General features: G+C 41.4%; 1 protein-coding gene across 12 annotated transcripts in view; it reads right to left on the bottom strand.

Moving 5' to 3' along the window:
* Kansl3 (KAT8 regulatory NSL complex subunit 3) overlaps positions 1-16,997 on the bottom strand; it is a 35,329-nt gene that overhangs the window by 15,393 nt on the left and 2,939 nt on the right. For 8 of the 12 annotated variants that reach the window (XM_050134647.1, XM_050134635.1, XM_050134638.1 and 5 more), the window contains 8 exons: positions 15,062-15,232; positions 7,806-7,896; positions 7,506-7,691; positions 2,876-3,007; positions 2,230-2,346; positions 1,933-2,034; positions 1,755-1,826; positions 50-124 (listed from right to left, as the gene is read on the bottom strand). In XM_050134647.1, the coding sequence (XP_049990604.1) occupies positions 50-124; positions 1,755-1,826; positions 1,933-2,034; positions 2,230-2,346; positions 2,876-3,007; positions 7,506-7,691; positions 7,806-7,896; positions 15,062-15,232 (946 nt within the window). Of the gene's footprint in view, positions 1-49; positions 125-1,754; positions 1,827-1,932; positions 2,035-2,229; positions 2,347-2,875; positions 3,008-7,505; positions 7,692-7,805; positions 7,897-12,492; positions 12,622-15,061; positions 15,233-16,997 lie in introns of those variants that run through there. The other 4 variants (XM_050134644.1, XM_050134645.1, XM_050134646.1 and 1 more) reach the window with 3 other exon arrangements.

Raw genomic sequence — 16,997 nt, 5'->3', positions numbered from 1 at the left:
GTCCTCCATTCCCACTGCCAAAGACCAACCACTTTGACCTTGCTCTTACCCCTCGGGGGCCATCCACAGTAAGCAGAGGAAACCCAAGGCAGACAACTGCAGTGACGTACTCCATCACAGATACCTGTAAGTAAGGGCACCATTCATCTTTAGGGCAAATGAATTAATTGTGCCTCAGCAGCCCCAGAATGCAGGTGGGACTGGCTAGTCGAGAGTCACCAGTCAGTCCCAGCTTTTCTTGCTTGTCTTAGCCTTCAGTTTTGTCAGCCATGACATGATTAAGTGTACAGAACATAGGCAGTCACCTCCTAGAGAACTGGAGTCCTGACAGGACCTCCACATACACCTGAGCCTGATGACAGCTGTCACACTTCAGACCCGCCAGCAACCTAGACTAGAACCCTCCTTACTGACTCTTATTGAGAAAATATAATCAAAAGAACAAAATGTTAAAAAAAAAAAAAAAAAAAAAGAACAAAATGTTGCAAGCTCAGAGTATCACACTTACCTCTCATGTGCAAGGCTCTGGGTTTTATCCCCATAACAGAGAACACCCCAAAATATAGAAAAACCACAAACGCCAACCCTATCCCTTAAGCAGAGAAATCTCTTATCAGTGGTTTTAAGGGATAGCTCCCATACAGCAGAGACTTCTCAAGGTTAAGTGGCTACTGAGACTTCTGTCCCAGGTTGTGCAGAGTACAGTGGGTGCTTGCTCTCACTACTTTGACTATGCTGGTTGGAAGAAGTGGAGCTTTCCAAAGTCAAGGACACTTACACAAGCTGATATAAACATGCAGGGAAAAAAATGTTCCTTAATATTTATAAAGGAACCAAACATGAATATAACATCAAATTCAAAACTACTTATTTGTCCCCATTTGAAATGTTAAAGAGAGAGCACAATATGATGTTTAAGTCTGGAGAAAAGGAATCTTTTTTTTTTTTTTAAGGAATATTTTACTTGTTCAAACATATATAAAAAATACAGTAGTTGGAAATTTGTTTTTTGGAGACAGGGTTTCTTTGTGTAGCCCTGGCTGTTATAGAACTTGCTCTGTAGACCAGGCTGGCCTCGAACTCAAAAGACCCACTTACCTCTGACTCCCAAGTGCTGGGGTTAAAGGAGTGCACCACCACTGCCTGGCCATATTTGGAACTTTTAAATACTGTTTTGTTTTTTCTTCTCCTCAGAAGTTTGGGCTACCCCAGAACTCACTACATATAGCCCAAGTTAGTCCCAAATTCATAGCAATCTTCGTACCTCAGCCTACCTAGTGCTAAGATTATAAGCCTGGTTGAGGTGATCACTGGTAAAGCTATGTGAGGAGATCAAGGAATTTATCTATTACTCTATTCTTCCTACAGTAACATTTCTATAATAACATTTATTTTTTAAATAATTGATTTATTTTTACTTTATGTACATTGGTGTTTTGCCTACCTAAATTTCTATATGAGGGCATCGGATGCCCTGGAACAGGAGTTATAAACAACTGCGAGCTGCCATTTGGGTGCTGGGAATTGAATATGGGTACTCGCCAAGAGCAGTCACTGCTCTTAACCACTGAGCCATCTCTCCAGTCCCCCATAATTAACATTTAGTTTGTCTTCCACAATGGAAATGCAGTTTCCCACACAAAGTATCTAGCACAAAGACAAAGAAAGAAGAATTTAAAGTAGTAACAGTAGCACTGTTTCCATGACCACCTTTAAGTTTTCAGTGACCTCCAAATACAACAGAAATTACTTACATGACAGGCCACCAAAGCTCCTGTATTCCAACCGATCAAGATGATGGGCTTGTGTGGAAAATGGCTGTGGATCTTTGTGACAAGAGAAAAGACGACAGTGAATAGGAGACTGTGCATGGGCACAGACAACCCCACACTACTGGGTGCACCTCCATGAACTAAACCTGGGCACTCTCACCTCCAGCACTTTGCTTCTTACTGCCCCAATCATGTGTTCAAGGCACTGCAGAACTCCTACCCCACTACCATTGTTCAGCAGATGGGTAGCTACAGGGATGACCTGAAAGGGAAGAAAGAGCATCCATGCAGCAGTGCCAAGTTTCAAACCTCAATTCTGCTTAACTTATTATCCCAAATCTCTTAAACAGTTGACAATTAAATGCCAACAACAAACTTGACCCCATCCCACACACCCTTCTCTTTAATCCTTCAAGACCACATTTCTACCCAGAATTCCTCTTGTCCTTAAAATTACCTTGCCTAAGCAGGAAAGTTGCGACTGCCAGAAGCGGTGGCGGCGTGAGGCAGGGAACACAGAGCTGGAGGGACCAGAGGAGGCGATGAGAATCAAAGGAGAACCAGGTAGTTTGCTCTGAGGAGAAAGAATCCCATCCAAGAACCACTGAGTGAGAGGTATTCACTTATAAACTCTCAACAGTTGCATCCTAACAGTTCTTACACCAAACACCAATCCTTTGCTTATGGGTGGAGGGACGGCTCAGCAGTTAAGAGCACATACTGCTCTTCCAGGGAAGCAGAGTTCAGTTCCTAGCACCCATGTCAAGTGCCTGTAACTCAGTTCCCTCTTCCAGCCTTCATGAGTACCTGTACTCATGTGTAAACACCCACTTTAAAAAGAAATGAACCCGCCGGGCGGTGGTGGCGCATGCCTTTAATCCCAGCACTCAGGAGGCAGAGGCAGGCGGATCTCTGTGAGTTCGAGGCCACCCTGGTCTACAAGAGCTAGTTCCAGGACAGGAACCAAAAAAAAAAAAAAAAAAGAGAGAGAGAGAGACATGAACCCAAGCTATTACTAAGAAAGTTAAGAGGCTTCCCTCCGAAGCCTCTAAGGGTCAGCCTGAACATTTTATGTGGCAGTAAAGGCTAAACAACCAACTTACTGGTTTGTTGTGAGAAAGCACACCAACAGCAGGGTCCCATGGCCTCTTGAGGAGGAGCGACAAGGCCTCTGCTCCTGCAGCCCCAGTTTTTGTGTTGGATGACACAAGCATGCGGTCGATCAAAGTTGGGATCTACAAAGAAGGATAGGCAAAGATATTTCCAGTGTGAAGTGAGAAACCTTCCCTCCAGCAGCAGGGCAGTAGCTCACTTCTTAGCTCTTAAGCATATCAAATCTGTGCACAGCCAAAGTACACTCGCACTGTGAAAGGAAAGCAGAGATGATCCTCTGGAAGGCAATTTGGTGAGCTGTATCAATGTACTGAAGTTTATTCCACCATCCCTTTCCCAGATGACTGTACTTTGGGTACTTTTCTTATCAGGATACACACAGAAATCAGGGTGACATATTCCTATGTGATCCCAGCACTTGGAAGAGGATCAAAAATTCAATGTCAACCTCAGCTACAAAGGGGACAGCCTGGGATACATTAGACCTTGTCTCAAAAAAATAAACATCCGTGCTATTTTCTGGATATAGCCTTCAAGTTGAGACAAGTATAATGAAACCTGTTATTGTTTCCCCAAAATATATCCTACTGTATTATGCATATTGTGACTTATATCATATCCTGTTTTTAACCATCCCCCAAAAATGTGACCTCACCAATATATAAACATAGGTTTTAGACATGCTGATGCTTATATTTGCAAAGAAATATCTTCATAAATCCCACAATTCCCACAGAGAAGTCAAAACAATCTCAAAGAAAGAAAAATTTTTAAGTGTTAAAGGTAGATTCATAGGTATTTTAAAACGGTTTTCAGAAACTAGAGAATATGGTTTGAGGTAGGCATAAAACTCCAAAGGCAGCAGGCTAAGATGAGCTATTCCTAACTCAGGAGTGGGAAGGAGGGAGGGAAAAAGGAGGGAGGGAAGAGGAAGAGAAGGAGAGAGAGACATGCAGACAGACAGACTGATTAGAAGCTGGGAGTAACTCTTACCTAGGATTTGCAAGGCCCTGGTTTGATCTATAACACACAAAATAATTAAAATAAAACAGATAATGCATTGTGGTATGTTACTTGAAATCCTTCATCTATCCTCCATATAAATATGCTTCACATAAGTAGTCTAATATATTTGAAATCTGGGCCCAACACTCAGGAAACTGAGGCAGAAGGATATCCAATTCAAGGCCAGCAAAGGGAAATCCTGCCTCAAAAACACAAGTAAATAAACAACATAGGAAGAAGAGATACTAAAAGGATCTCCACATGAGATTTTGAAAATTATAATCTCTAGACTGCCTCAGTTAACTCATAGAAGTTAATGTTTATACAGTAGCTGTTCTTACAGAGCACCAAGATAATCCTGCAGAGGGATTTAACCTCAAAGGGTGAGAAAGACAAACCAATGGGGGGCTCTGCTAACTGCCATGGGAGGAAAGGAAGCCCTATTTCAGCATTATTATCCAACAGAGCAGGGCAGGTCAACAGGAAATTCACATCTGAAGCAACAACACATATAGTGAAACAGGCTTAGGTTAGGCAACTCAATATCAGCACTCCAGCACAGCTGGGCATGGTAGCCCATTCCTGTAATCCCAGAACTTGGGAAGCAGAAGGAAGAGGATTAAAGCAAGTTCAAAGACTGTCTGGTCTACATAGCAAGTTCTAGGCCAGACAGGTTACCCAGTGAGACAAAAAGCAAGGATGTGTGGTGTTTATTCCAGACCCAAGCGAACTTAAGTAACAGATTCCAGCACAGAAGTAGGAGACCACAGTGACAAGCGTTAAAGCCAAATTGCTTTAACCACCCCAGGATCACCACCCCAAACTGGCCATTCTCACTGAGCACTGTGAACACTATAAAGCTTTCTCAGGCAGCAGAGTTTACCTATGAAGCTGAAAAGTCTGAGGCTCACTGTCAACATGAAATAAGTCATCTGTAACTGACTTTCCCTTAGGAGCTACAAGATCAGGATTCCCCAGCTCTTCCAGTCCTACATTCATTCTGTCTCAACACAATTAAGACCCTGAGTTTGCTGTCCCTTCTCTGCTCTCTTCATAATGAAATTAAAGGTGAAAATGGCTAGGCTAAGAGTCAGTTGCTGTCTAACACCTAACAAGTATTTTAAAGCAAAATAATCCCATATTCATTAATAGCTTTAAATCTGGATCACCATGGAGATCCCAGGGTATACAGTACCTTATATTCAATGTGCTCACTAACTGGTGGTGTAATAGACAGACTCTTGCCATTCCACTTAAACCATACCAGACGCCAGCAGTATGTCCAGGTAGCAATGGCACCCACTGTTTACACTTGAGTCCACAATAGGCATCTGTTATGCTCAAAATATCTCTCGGTTCATTTACACAAGGCATGCCCCACTAGTATCTTAAACCAGAAGTAGTGCAAACTTGTCTTCATTTCTTCTTCTTTTGTTTTTTTTTTTTTTTTGAGACAGGGTTTCTCAGTAGCTATGGAGCCAGTCCTGGAACTAGCTCTGTAGACCAAGCTGGCCTCGAATGCAGAGATTCACCTGCCTATGTCTCTCGAATGCTAGGATTAAAGGCGTGTGCCACCACCGNAAAAAAAAAAAAAAAAGATAGTTGAGACAACCAAAGTGTTTGGTGTCCCCACCACAGTTTTGTTCCTTTGGCCATTAGAGGCTAGGTTCAATTTGCAGTAGGAGGGTGGGAGTTAGTTACACTCAGTCTAACACGATGATGTATCCGTGTAATTCCAGCACGCAGGAGGCTGAGATGAGAGGATCGCGGCGAATTCCGGGACAACCTCTGAGCTACACAGTGACACCCTCTCTCAAAACTTCAAAACAAAGCGGAGAGGGGGAGAGGGGAAGCTTTGCAGAGTGCTGGAAACCAACACCAGTGCTCTCCGGAGTTGAAGGAAGAAAGGGAAGTTGGTAGAGTTCAGACCGGCAAGAGGTAGAGGTGGGTTGTTAGCGTAAACATTTTACTGCCAGGCTCAAAAGACCCAGCAAGCAAGGCTTCTGCCTTTTCTCATCTCTTAAGTATTCAAACGCCCGCCTCACCAGGTTGCCAGCGGAATGCAGCAGCGCTTTAATTCAGCTCAAATTGATTTCTTGATGGCAATTACCATGAGCTACCCCCACCTCCATGCTTTCGAACTCAGCATCTTCGGCTGTTCATTCATTTATTCATCTTATGGAGGGGGTGGTGAGACAGGGTCCCATGTATCTCCGGCTGGTCTCAAACTAGCTATGGAGCAGGGATGGCCTTGAATTTTTGATCCAATTACCTCTTTACCTTTGAAGTATTGGGATTACAGGATTATAGGCCTGCATCACCATGCCTAGAGTAGAACTCAGTGGGGTTTTTGTTCGTTTTGGCTTTTCGAGGGTTTCCTCGGTGTGTAGCGCTGGAACTAGCTCTGTAGACCAAGCTGGCCTCGAATGCAGAGATTCACCTGCCTATGTCTCTCGAATGCTAGGATTAAAGGCGTGTGCCACCACCGCCCAGCAAACTTTTCAAGCAAGGGGTATTGCATCTAAATCCTGGTCACACCAAGTGTAGCAGAGCTACTATTGCCCCAGGCACTACCAACACTCGTCTCTAAAGCACACTACTTACCAAATATATTTCTTTTTGCTTATTCCCATGCCTGTTACATTATAAATACAAGATAAGTATTAGCTGGATGAAAAAGATTAGGTCAAATATCCTACCACACATGTATCTATTGTATCTAGTTCTGAGTTTTGTTTTCACTTTGGCACAAAGTCAGTTTTCTTCAGTCTTCTGCAACTTCACAAAGAATCCAATTAAGAACCAATAAAACCAGAAGTTTTGAAGACATGACTCAGAGAACTAATGACTGGACAATTGCAAGGGCCTGGACTCCATCCCAGTACCACCATGTAAAAGAAAAAGAAAGTGAAGAACTGAACTAAGTACCGCTGCCTAAGGCCATTCTCTGCTGGAGCAAAGCACACACATACTCCTCAAGCCCCTATGAGGACCACTTAAATAATCCTCAGTAGTTACTGTGGGCTTCTCATATGCTGGCTCTTGTGTCAAGATCTCTACCTCAATTCACTAACTCAGTCCCTACAGAAATGAACTTGCAGTGTAGACCAGGCTACATCACCATCAAGTGATGGTGAGCCACCTGCCTCTGCCTCTACAGTACTGGGATTAAAGGCATGCACCACCACACCCAGTCAATGGTTCATCACTTGATGAGAAGAGACTTAGTGTCAGACAGTTCCTTGCTATGTAATTTCCTGGCCCTCTGAGCACCACAGATCTGCTTCTCACAGCCCCCTTATTGACAGTCCTCCTTGGTAAAACCCTCATCTCCTCCACCACAATTCAATTCACCGATGACTCAAATCACAAACTGCAAGGCTATAGAGATTAAATATGTATTCTGGTTTTCAGATGCCACACCTCATCCAAAAGATGGAAGACTGAAGAAATTTATAGCAAACATAAACCTAAAATGATACCTTTTTCTTATTTTAACATTCAAATTGTTAGACTCAACCATGCTGACCTGGTCACAATGGTCTTGTCCAAATCTAAACCCTGAACCCACAGCAAATACAAATTACTGCTAGGAAAAAGTAACAAAAGCCTCACCTTCCCTTTCAGTGTCTGCAAAGCGTCCAAGTAAGCAGCCAGCATGGGCAGACTCAAGGTCTCCACGAGGGTGGTATGTAGCCACTGGATCAGCTTGGTGTCCCAGCTTACACTTGCCAGAGCCTGTCGCACCCTCCTTGCACACTTGTCCACAGCAACACGACGCAGCACAGGCTCATTGCAAGCCTAAAAGATGTTCATGAAAAGAGGTTGGGGGGATGGCATATGACAACACAGAACACAGTCAATCAGTGAGACCTGAACTAAGAGTTAATTATAGACAGATTTCTGATGTCTTACCCCTTCGTTGGCCAAGCGTGCGAGTCGGTCAGACTGCAGGGCTTTGAGGATCTTGTTGAACAGCTTGCTCTGAGCCACTGTCCAGCCAGTCCTGTAACAGAGACTCTGAGGAATTAAAGTGTAACCTTAAGGACATTTCCCATATATGTCCACCATACAAAGAGATACTATCACATTTTTGTTCCCATTATGGAAGCATACAGCACTGAGCATAAAATTTTGGTCCCAATTCTGCCAACGAATTGGCTCACCATACACTACAAGTCAGGACCAGTCTGGAGTCTTTGAGTGCTTGCAAAGCTAATTATCGATCTGGTGGCTAAAATAATCATATTAGTAACCAAAGACATGGCACCAGTACACAGTTAAATTCTATTGATTATTTATTTTCCAGATAGGGTCTCACACCAAACTGAACTCAAACTCCAAATCCCTCCTTCCTCAGCCTCTAGAATGTTGGGATTACAACATATGCTACAATGTCAACAAGCATCTTTCTTTTTTTGGTTTCTCAAGACAGGGTTTGGAGCCTGTCCTGGAACCAGTTCTTTTAGACCAGACTGGTCTCGAACTCAGATCTGCCTGCTTCTGCCTCCTGAGTGCTGGAATTAAAGGCATGCACCACCACCACCCGGCTTTAGTAAGCATCTTAATGTACTATACTAGAGAGTAAGGCAAGAGCTCTTTTTAAATCAGTTTGAAAAGCAAAAATGCAAAAGAACTATTATCACAATTCTTCAATGCCTCAATATTGTATCCCAGTTTACATTTTTTGTTACAAAACTAGCAAAATGACGTTAACATTAACCTAGTATATGACAATAACATATAAATGTTTGCCTCCCTATTTTTTCACAGCCCTCTGTGCCCTTCTAAACTCAGCTGTAAACTCTGCAATTACAAGTCTATCCTATTGTTCTCCTTTTATTTGTTTACTTTTGGTGTTTCAAATCAGGGTTTCTCTGTATACCCTTGACTGTCCTGGAACTCACTATGTAGACCAGGCTGGCCCAGAACTTAGAGAGATCCACTTGCCTCTGCCTCCTGAGTGCTGAGATTAAAGGAGTGCACCACCACTGCCCAGCATATCCTATTGATCTTAGCCTCACACTTTACTCCCAACGTAGCAGTATAGAGCTTATTAACATCACTCCCAATCTCAGTAATTCTGATACCCGAACTATGACTAATAATCTTAATGACAGGAGGAGAACGGCAATAGAAGACATTTAAACTTTATTCACTCTCTATGCCATCAAGAAACTCCCAATATACTTAGCACGGTGGTGGTGGTGCACAGCTTTAATGCCAGCACTAGGGAGGCAGAGACTAGTGATTTTTGTGAGTTCAAGGCCAGCCTGGTCTATACAGCGAGTTCCAGGGTAGCTCGGACAGTTACACAGAGAAACCCTGTCTTGAAAAAACAAACAAATCAGCACAAATAACTCCAAAAAACAAATTTAAAAACCCAGTCAGACGGTGGTGGCGCACACCTTTAATCCCAGCACTCAGGAGGCAAAGATAGGCGGATCTCTGTAAATTTGAGGTCAGCCTGGTCTACAAAAGCTAGTTGCAAGACAGGCTTCAGAGTTACAAAGAAACCCTGTCTCGAAAAAAAAAAAAAAACAACAACAACAACAACAACAAAAAAAACCCAACGACCTGGTGCTAATGAAATGGCTCTAGGGGAAAGTGATCGCTATGCAAACATGAGGATAAGGACGTCAGTTTGTATCCCCAAACACCCATGTAAAAGTTGGGCACGGTGACATATGTCCCTAACTCTAATGCTGGGTTCAGGAGTGGGGTGAGACGGAAGGATCCCAGGGACGTGCTGGCTAGTCAGTCTAACCAATCAGCAATCTCTTCACTGAGAGAGTCTATATCAGAAACCAAGGTAGAAACCAGAGGAAGATACCAGACATCAACCTCTAGCCTCTATCTGTAGAAACACACGTGATAACAGCTTTATAATCTGCATGTACACTCGAATACATGTATACATACATGCAAAACACACACAACAAATAAAATGAAAAAAAAAAGTTAAAGTTCTTGCAATGAACCATGTGGATCCCAGTACCTTCCTAATTTCATCACCCAATGATTGTCACTCATGTTTAGTTCAGTGTGCTCTTCTGTCCCTGATCAATATTATCCATTCCCTTACATTCACGTGTATCATGCATAGCCCTGTATCTGGAACCTTTTCATTCTTCCCTAAATTCTAACAGTAATGTCCTCTTTCCTCTCCTGCGAGATCACTGTTAAATATCACCTTCTACTGAGGCCTCCTTGAACCTTTTATACCACCGTGGGATTCTCTAGCTCCATTTTCCAATAACATCACTACCTCACATTCCAGCCATTCTGTGTTTGGTTCCCTTTGTTAGAATGTAAAAGTCAAGCACAATAGTTCATGTTTTCCTTTCTCTTCAGATCACGGAAATGTACAGTATATTTACCCTAGTAGCATCTCTCCATGTACAGTGATTCTCAGGTGGTCTTGAGACTTGCATGTGGCCATGGGAGGAAACAATGTCCACAAACAGTATAGAAAAGGCTTTCTGGAGACAGATATATTTCCATTTTAATGTACTTCTTGTTTTTTAAGCATTAGTTGAATTCTATCTGTAAGCACTAAGATTATTGTGGGTGTAGTGTATATGTGGATGGGGTGTCAATGTGTGTACATGTGGAAGCCAGAGGTTGAATTTATTAGGTGTCCTCTTTATCTTTCTCCATATTGTTTGAAACAGGGTCTCTCACAGACCCTGGTACTCAATGATTGACTAAATGGCTGTCCAGCAAGTTCCAAGGACCCCCATCTCCTTCCTCTTAAACACTGGGATCACAGATGTACATTGCCATACCCAGCTTTTTTTATGTAGGTGCTGAAGACCCAAACTCAGGCCCTGACGTTTACACAAAAGCCTTATCTTACCCACTGAGCCATATCTCTCAGCCCTTCCTTAGTTATTACTCTATTTCCACTATGAAATCCAAAATGATATGAGGAAGAAGTATGATCTGAACAACAAATTAAAAATATATTTAGAAATGACTACCATACAACACATGAAATTAAACTTGAAAGCCACACAGAATCTAAAGTCTCAGGAAAAAAATTCTTTTGACTGTTGCTACACATACAATGAAGTGAACCAAACTAAAACATGTTCTACGCATTCTGTCAGCTCTGTGGGAGGCTAAAAAACTAAATGGGCAGAGGGAAAAGATCTAACCAAAGATTAAGATAAAGAGCATGCTAAAGATATAATTAAGTAAAAATTCAAAAACAGGAGACCAAATTTTAAATACAAGCCTAAACAGTCAAGGAGCTGATGGGAACTGTGGTGAGTCAACTGCCCTCCCTTTGGGCCTAAATCTATTTAATTTTCATGAGTGCAAGAAATGCATTTTCTTTGCTCCATAGATGAGATCAGATAGTCTTTTGTTTTCTTCAGTCTGACCAACCTGAATGATATGCTGATGTCAGGCTTATCTAAGCTAAAGCAAGCAAAATAGCACGCTAGTCCTAGTAAATCTGACTCTTCTTTTCCTTTTTTTTTTCTTTTTTAAAGAGACAAGGTCTCACTATGTAACCCATGCTGTCATCAAATTTAGATTCTCCTATCTCTGTTTCCAAAAGGCTGGAATTATAGACATATGCCACAAAGCCAGACAAGCCCAGTATTTTCAAAGGTAATTATTAATTCCCTGATTTTGTTCCAAGGGAGACTGATTCAATGTAAAAATGTCTAAAGGACATGGAGGTCAGAAAAAGGGCACTGAATCACCTGAAACCAGAGTTACAATAGTTATAAGCCATGATTTGAGTGCTGGAAACAGAACTCTGGCCCTTTGCAAGAACAGCAAATGCTCTTCACCACTGAGCCATCTCTCCAACCCCAGATTTTTTTTTAATTGTGTATGTGCATGGGACTAGGTGTGATGTATTTAGGAGGGAGGCACATGCCATGGCACTTATATGGTCAGAACTTTGGAGAGCAATTCTTTTCCTATCTTACATGAGTTTTGGTAGTGAACTCAGGTCAACTTGCACCACGCTTGTGTTTTGGCAAATTCTACCTCATTGGCCCCATTGAAAAGAATTAAAAACAAACAAAAAAGATCCTCTTATTTATTAATTTGTTTATTTATTCACTCATTCATTTATTCATTATTTGTTTTGTGAGACACGGTCTCTCTACATAGCCCTGGCTGTTCTGGAACTCACTATGCACACCAGGATGGCTTCAAACTCAGAGATCCACCTGCCTCTGCTTCCTAAGCACTGGAACTCTATGTGTGCACCACCATGCCCAGTCTAAAGAAATTTTTTTAAGTGAAAAGTTAAACAGAGCAAGACAAAAAACATCAGAAAAGCTCAATTAAATCACACAACTAAGAAAGGGAAGAATAAAAGAAAGAAAAAGAAAACGGGCAAGTGGTAAGGAAGGAGGGAAAACAATCCAACAGTTTAGGACTTGTAATACCAAACATTCAACTTGATATATACATACATATCATAGTACATAATCACATAAAGTTCAGAAAAGGAGAATGGGAAGATTTTTGGTTGATTATCTAAAGTTCTAATTTCTAAGATAGACAGCCTACTTCCAGTACTAGATTTAAAAAACAAAAACAACCAACAACAAAACTTAAATGTTTTAAAACTCACCTGAGCAAATGCATCTAATGCAACTTTCTATCTGATGAATGAACAGATGGGGGATAGCTGGCCCAACATCTTCAGGACTATATTACTGGCCACCAAATAGAATTTTCAACAATCCTCCAAGGTATATGACTGTGACACACAAACACAAGAACATGACCCAGACCCAGTCAGCTAACTTCTTGGATAGGAAATCAGAATGTAAACACATGAGGGATTATAGATCATATGGTCCCTGACATAACCACAAAACTCTTTTGTTTTGGTGAAAAAGCAGCCACGGGCAATATCATTAATAGGCATAGCTGCATTCCAATTAATTGTTAATCATAGACACTGAAATTAAAATTTTATGTGTCATGAAATAATATCTTTTTCTCCAAACACTTAAAAAAAAAAACTACTCTTAAGGCATACAAAACTAAGCAATGAACCAAATTTGGCACATGGATCAGTTTAACAACCCTTGCCTGATCTAGACAATTAAATCAGAGATTGAAATCATTTCATCAAATACCAGCCATCATTAGATGATGGTAGTAGATTTTGTTTCCTACACACAAATTGATCTGTAGGAAGTTTCTACTGAATAATTCAAGGGTCAGGGAAAAGAGCCCTAACAAAGAATGGAAGTTTCTGACTCTACAGATACAAGCCAATCAGTTGTCTCCCTGAAGATAAAAATCTAGATTGTAGGGAGTTGTCCTATAGAGCTGTCCATGGAGGTCTCAGAGTGGAAAACTGTAATTTTACATGGCTTATACAGGAAAGGAAGCAGCAGTTTAACAATCAAGAGAAAGAAGGCAATATGATGATTATAATCACAACAGAGGCAACTGCAAACTTCCAAACAAGCTACAGAAAAATGATGACCTCTTGAGCTAGTAAGTATTAACAAATAATGAAATCAGCTATCTGCAAAAGTGACCTAACCAAAGAGATAGCTTAAAGCCTGTTGATATTAAAACACCACCCAAATCTTACCAGACACCAAAACACAGTCACAGTTTATTTCAGAATAACAAAACCCTATCAGTGTGCAGTGGTCGTCCTAATAGAAGATGGAAGTTCACTTTGAGACTAGAGAAAGACAAGCCAAAGATAAGAATCTCTCAAGTGTATTCTGTAGCACCCAGCGGGTGAAAGGGCACCCTAGTTACTTGGTGTGCCTATCTTTCTCCTGTAAAGATTCTCCACATACCCATCCCAGGGAACAGAATGCCTTCTCAGACTTTTCAACTGGGACTGGACACTCTGGCCAGGCACTCCAATGTCTCTTCTGCTTTGCAGTTTTATCTTTCCTTATAAATTAAGAAACTAGTGACCATGTGTGTGGGCCAGACTTGGCTTTCACAATAAAACCATTTATAAAAGTAAATAAAGGCAATGCATGGGGTGACACACCTATAATCCCAGCATACAGTAGGTAGAGGCACAAGGATCAAGTCAACACTAGTTACATAGGGAGTCTACATCAGACCAGAGACCCTTGTCTCAAAAATCAATAAAGGGGGCTCAACAATTGTAAGCACTTGCTGCTCTTACAGAGGACTAGAGTTCAGTTCCCAGCATCCATATCAGACATTCCACAAGTGCCTGCAGCTCCAGAGGATCCAACAATCTCTTCTGTCCTTCAAGGACACCCATCACACACGGTATACACTGGCATATACTCATAGACAAATATATATGAATATAAAATCAATCTTTTAAAAAAATGATTGTAATAAGGCATTAACTGGTTTTTAAAAGTCCTTCAATTGTTTCATACATTTGTTCCCATGTTTTAAAAGTCATATTTTAACTGTGTGTGTGCACATTTGTAGATATGTACATGTGCATTCAGGTACCCAAGTAGAACAGAGGCATTCCCCTTGGAACTGGAATTACAGGTAGTTGTGAGCTGCCTAAGATATGGTCCTCTGAAGAGCAGTACATCTCTTGACCTCTGAACCATCTCTCTAGTCCTTCTCACCTTTTTTAAAATTAAATTCTGTCATGGAGTTATATCCCCAACCTCAAAAATTGTATTTTAAAGCAATTCAGGCACATTAGCTTTACATATGACTCCAAACATTTATTAACCTAACTGAAGATCATATAAATGCAGATCTTACAAATATAAATTTAGTTTTTTAGGTCAAGCACATCATATAGTTTTGTGGTGCGGGTCTCACACATGTCAGAAAATGCTTTACCACTGTGCTCTATCTCCAACCCCCTACCTCTTATAAAAATAAAGGTTTCACTATGTTGTCCAGACATATCTTGAATTCTTAAGTGCAAGTCCTCCTCCTGCCTAGGCCTTCCAAGGTGCTGCAACTACAGACATCTGTCACTATGTACATTAGTCAATGTGATAGTTAGGGACAGTGAGGAAGGTAACTGAGATGCAACTCCTCCTGCCAAGTGGTTCATAGCAGTGAGCCGAGATACAATGCAGAATAAAAAGAACATCTCCATTTATACAGCTACAAATAAAATAAACCCCAGCAAAACTTTCAATGAAGATGATATCCAAGAATCACAGGTACTAACCCAAAGTGACCAATTTGATCAAGGAATGGCCTACCTGTTGACATGCTCTTCCCAGTCTTCTGGCGGAGGAGGAGCATCTGCATCTGTCCTGGCGAAGATAACATGCCGCTCACACTCGTTCATCACACTTCGCGCCTTCTGATTGTCATACAGTGGAACAGGAGTTGACGTGACTGTCTCCACATCTATTGGAACGTCTGATTCACTGTAAACAGGTGAGGAAATAGGACCAAGCCACACACACTTCACACAACATAAGTGCTTAGCATTCATCTTGTTGCCAAATAAAAAATGTCTATAGAACATAATTAGCTTTAAATGATGAGTAAGCTCATCACATCCATAAGAAAATTCTGATCCAAAGTCATCTTCCCCACACTATCATCTTGCTCTCTCACTCTCTCCCTGGTATGGCTTGGGAAATGCAAGGTCATTATACTTTTAGTGGCTTTGGTCTTTTCTTTTGAAGCAGTTTCACACTGGCCTGAAATTGACTATGTTGTCTAGGCTAGCATTGAACTTGGTTGTTGTTTCATTTAAGATTTTTAAAACAATTTTTGTGCATGTATGCAAGTGGTTATGTGCACATGAGCTCATGTCCACAGAGGCCAGAGACATCTGACATGGGTGCTCTGTAAGAGTAGTATGTGATCTTAACTGCTGACTCATCTCTCTCCAGCTCCTAGCCTTAACCTCCTGACACTTCTCTTGCCTCAGCCTCACCAAATGCTAGGACTCTAGGCATGAGCTACCACACTGGCTCCAAAGTCTTTTTAAAATGCAGCTATACAAAAACTAACAACAACAACATATATATATATCTATATCTATCTATCTATATCTATATCTATCTATCTATCTATCTAGAGAGAGAGAGAGAGAGAGAAAGAAATACATCCACAAGCAAATAATTGGCTATCTAGGCATATTGTTCAAATGCAGAAGCTATAGGCCACAGAGGGCTACTTAAACTTATTAAGGCAAAATAGGATTAGGATTAAAAATTTATCTCATACAGTTTATGCATGCCTTTAATACCAGCACTCAGGTGGCAGAGGCAGATGGATCTCTGAGTTTGGGGCCTGCCTCGTCTTCAGAGCAAGTTCCACGATAGCCAAGGCTACAGAAAATCTGACTTGTGTAGGAGGGTTTCTGTTCCTCAGGTCCAGAGAGATGGCTCAGCAGTTTAAAGTGCTTGCTGCTCTTTCAGAGAACTCAGGTTTGATTCCCAGCACCTACATGAGATGGCTCACAACTACCTGTAACTAGAGCTCCATGGATCTGATGCCTCTGACCTCTGAGGACACTGTCACTCAATGTACATACCCACACTCATAAACACAACTAAAAATAAAATAAATCTTCCAATAAAGTCAGTTACTCAATTACTGAGCTTCATTTTAAGAAATTGCCACGAGATACAAACACATGAGTTTTAATGTAAGCAAGATTGTTTTAACACAGTAAAAAAAAAAAATCAAATTCTAAGTAAAGATTTTCAGTTTTGCCTCAAGCCAGAGGCATTAGGATTATGCTAGAATGTTCCTCTAAGTCATGGCTTATGGACCTTGATCAAACTAGAAGTCAACAAAATGTTACTATCATTAGGAAATAAAATCCTGTTTTCTGAGCTGGGTAGTGGTACAGATCTTTAATGTTATAGGGGAGGTGTCAGCCTGGTCTACATAGAGAGTTCCAGGATAGCAAGGGCTACATAGAGAGACCATGCCTCAAACAAACCTACTCTTCTAATCCACACCTAAGACTGCAATCCTAATACTTGAGAGGCAGTGTTAGGAATATTTCTTAAAACAAGCTCTCTGAGCCAGGCAGTGGTGGTGCACGCCTTTAATCCCAGCACTCGGGAGGCAGAGGCAGGCGGATCTCTGTGAGTACGAGGCCAGCCTGGTCTACAAGAGCTAGTTCCAGGACAGGCTCCAAAAGCTATGGAGAAACCCTGTCTCGAAATT

Source organism: Alexandromys fortis, unplaced genomic scaffold (genome assembly GCF_014885135.2).
Source record: "Alexandromys fortis isolate MF-2015 unplaced genomic scaffold, M_Fortis_MF-2015_v1.1 scaffold_20, whole genome shotgun sequence".
NCBI classification, from domain to species: domain Eukaryota; kingdom Metazoa; phylum Chordata; class Mammalia; order Rodentia; family Cricetidae; genus Alexandromys; species Alexandromys fortis.
Note: the sequence above shows the minus strand (reverse complement) of the source record. Positions and strands in the feature narration are given on the sequence as shown.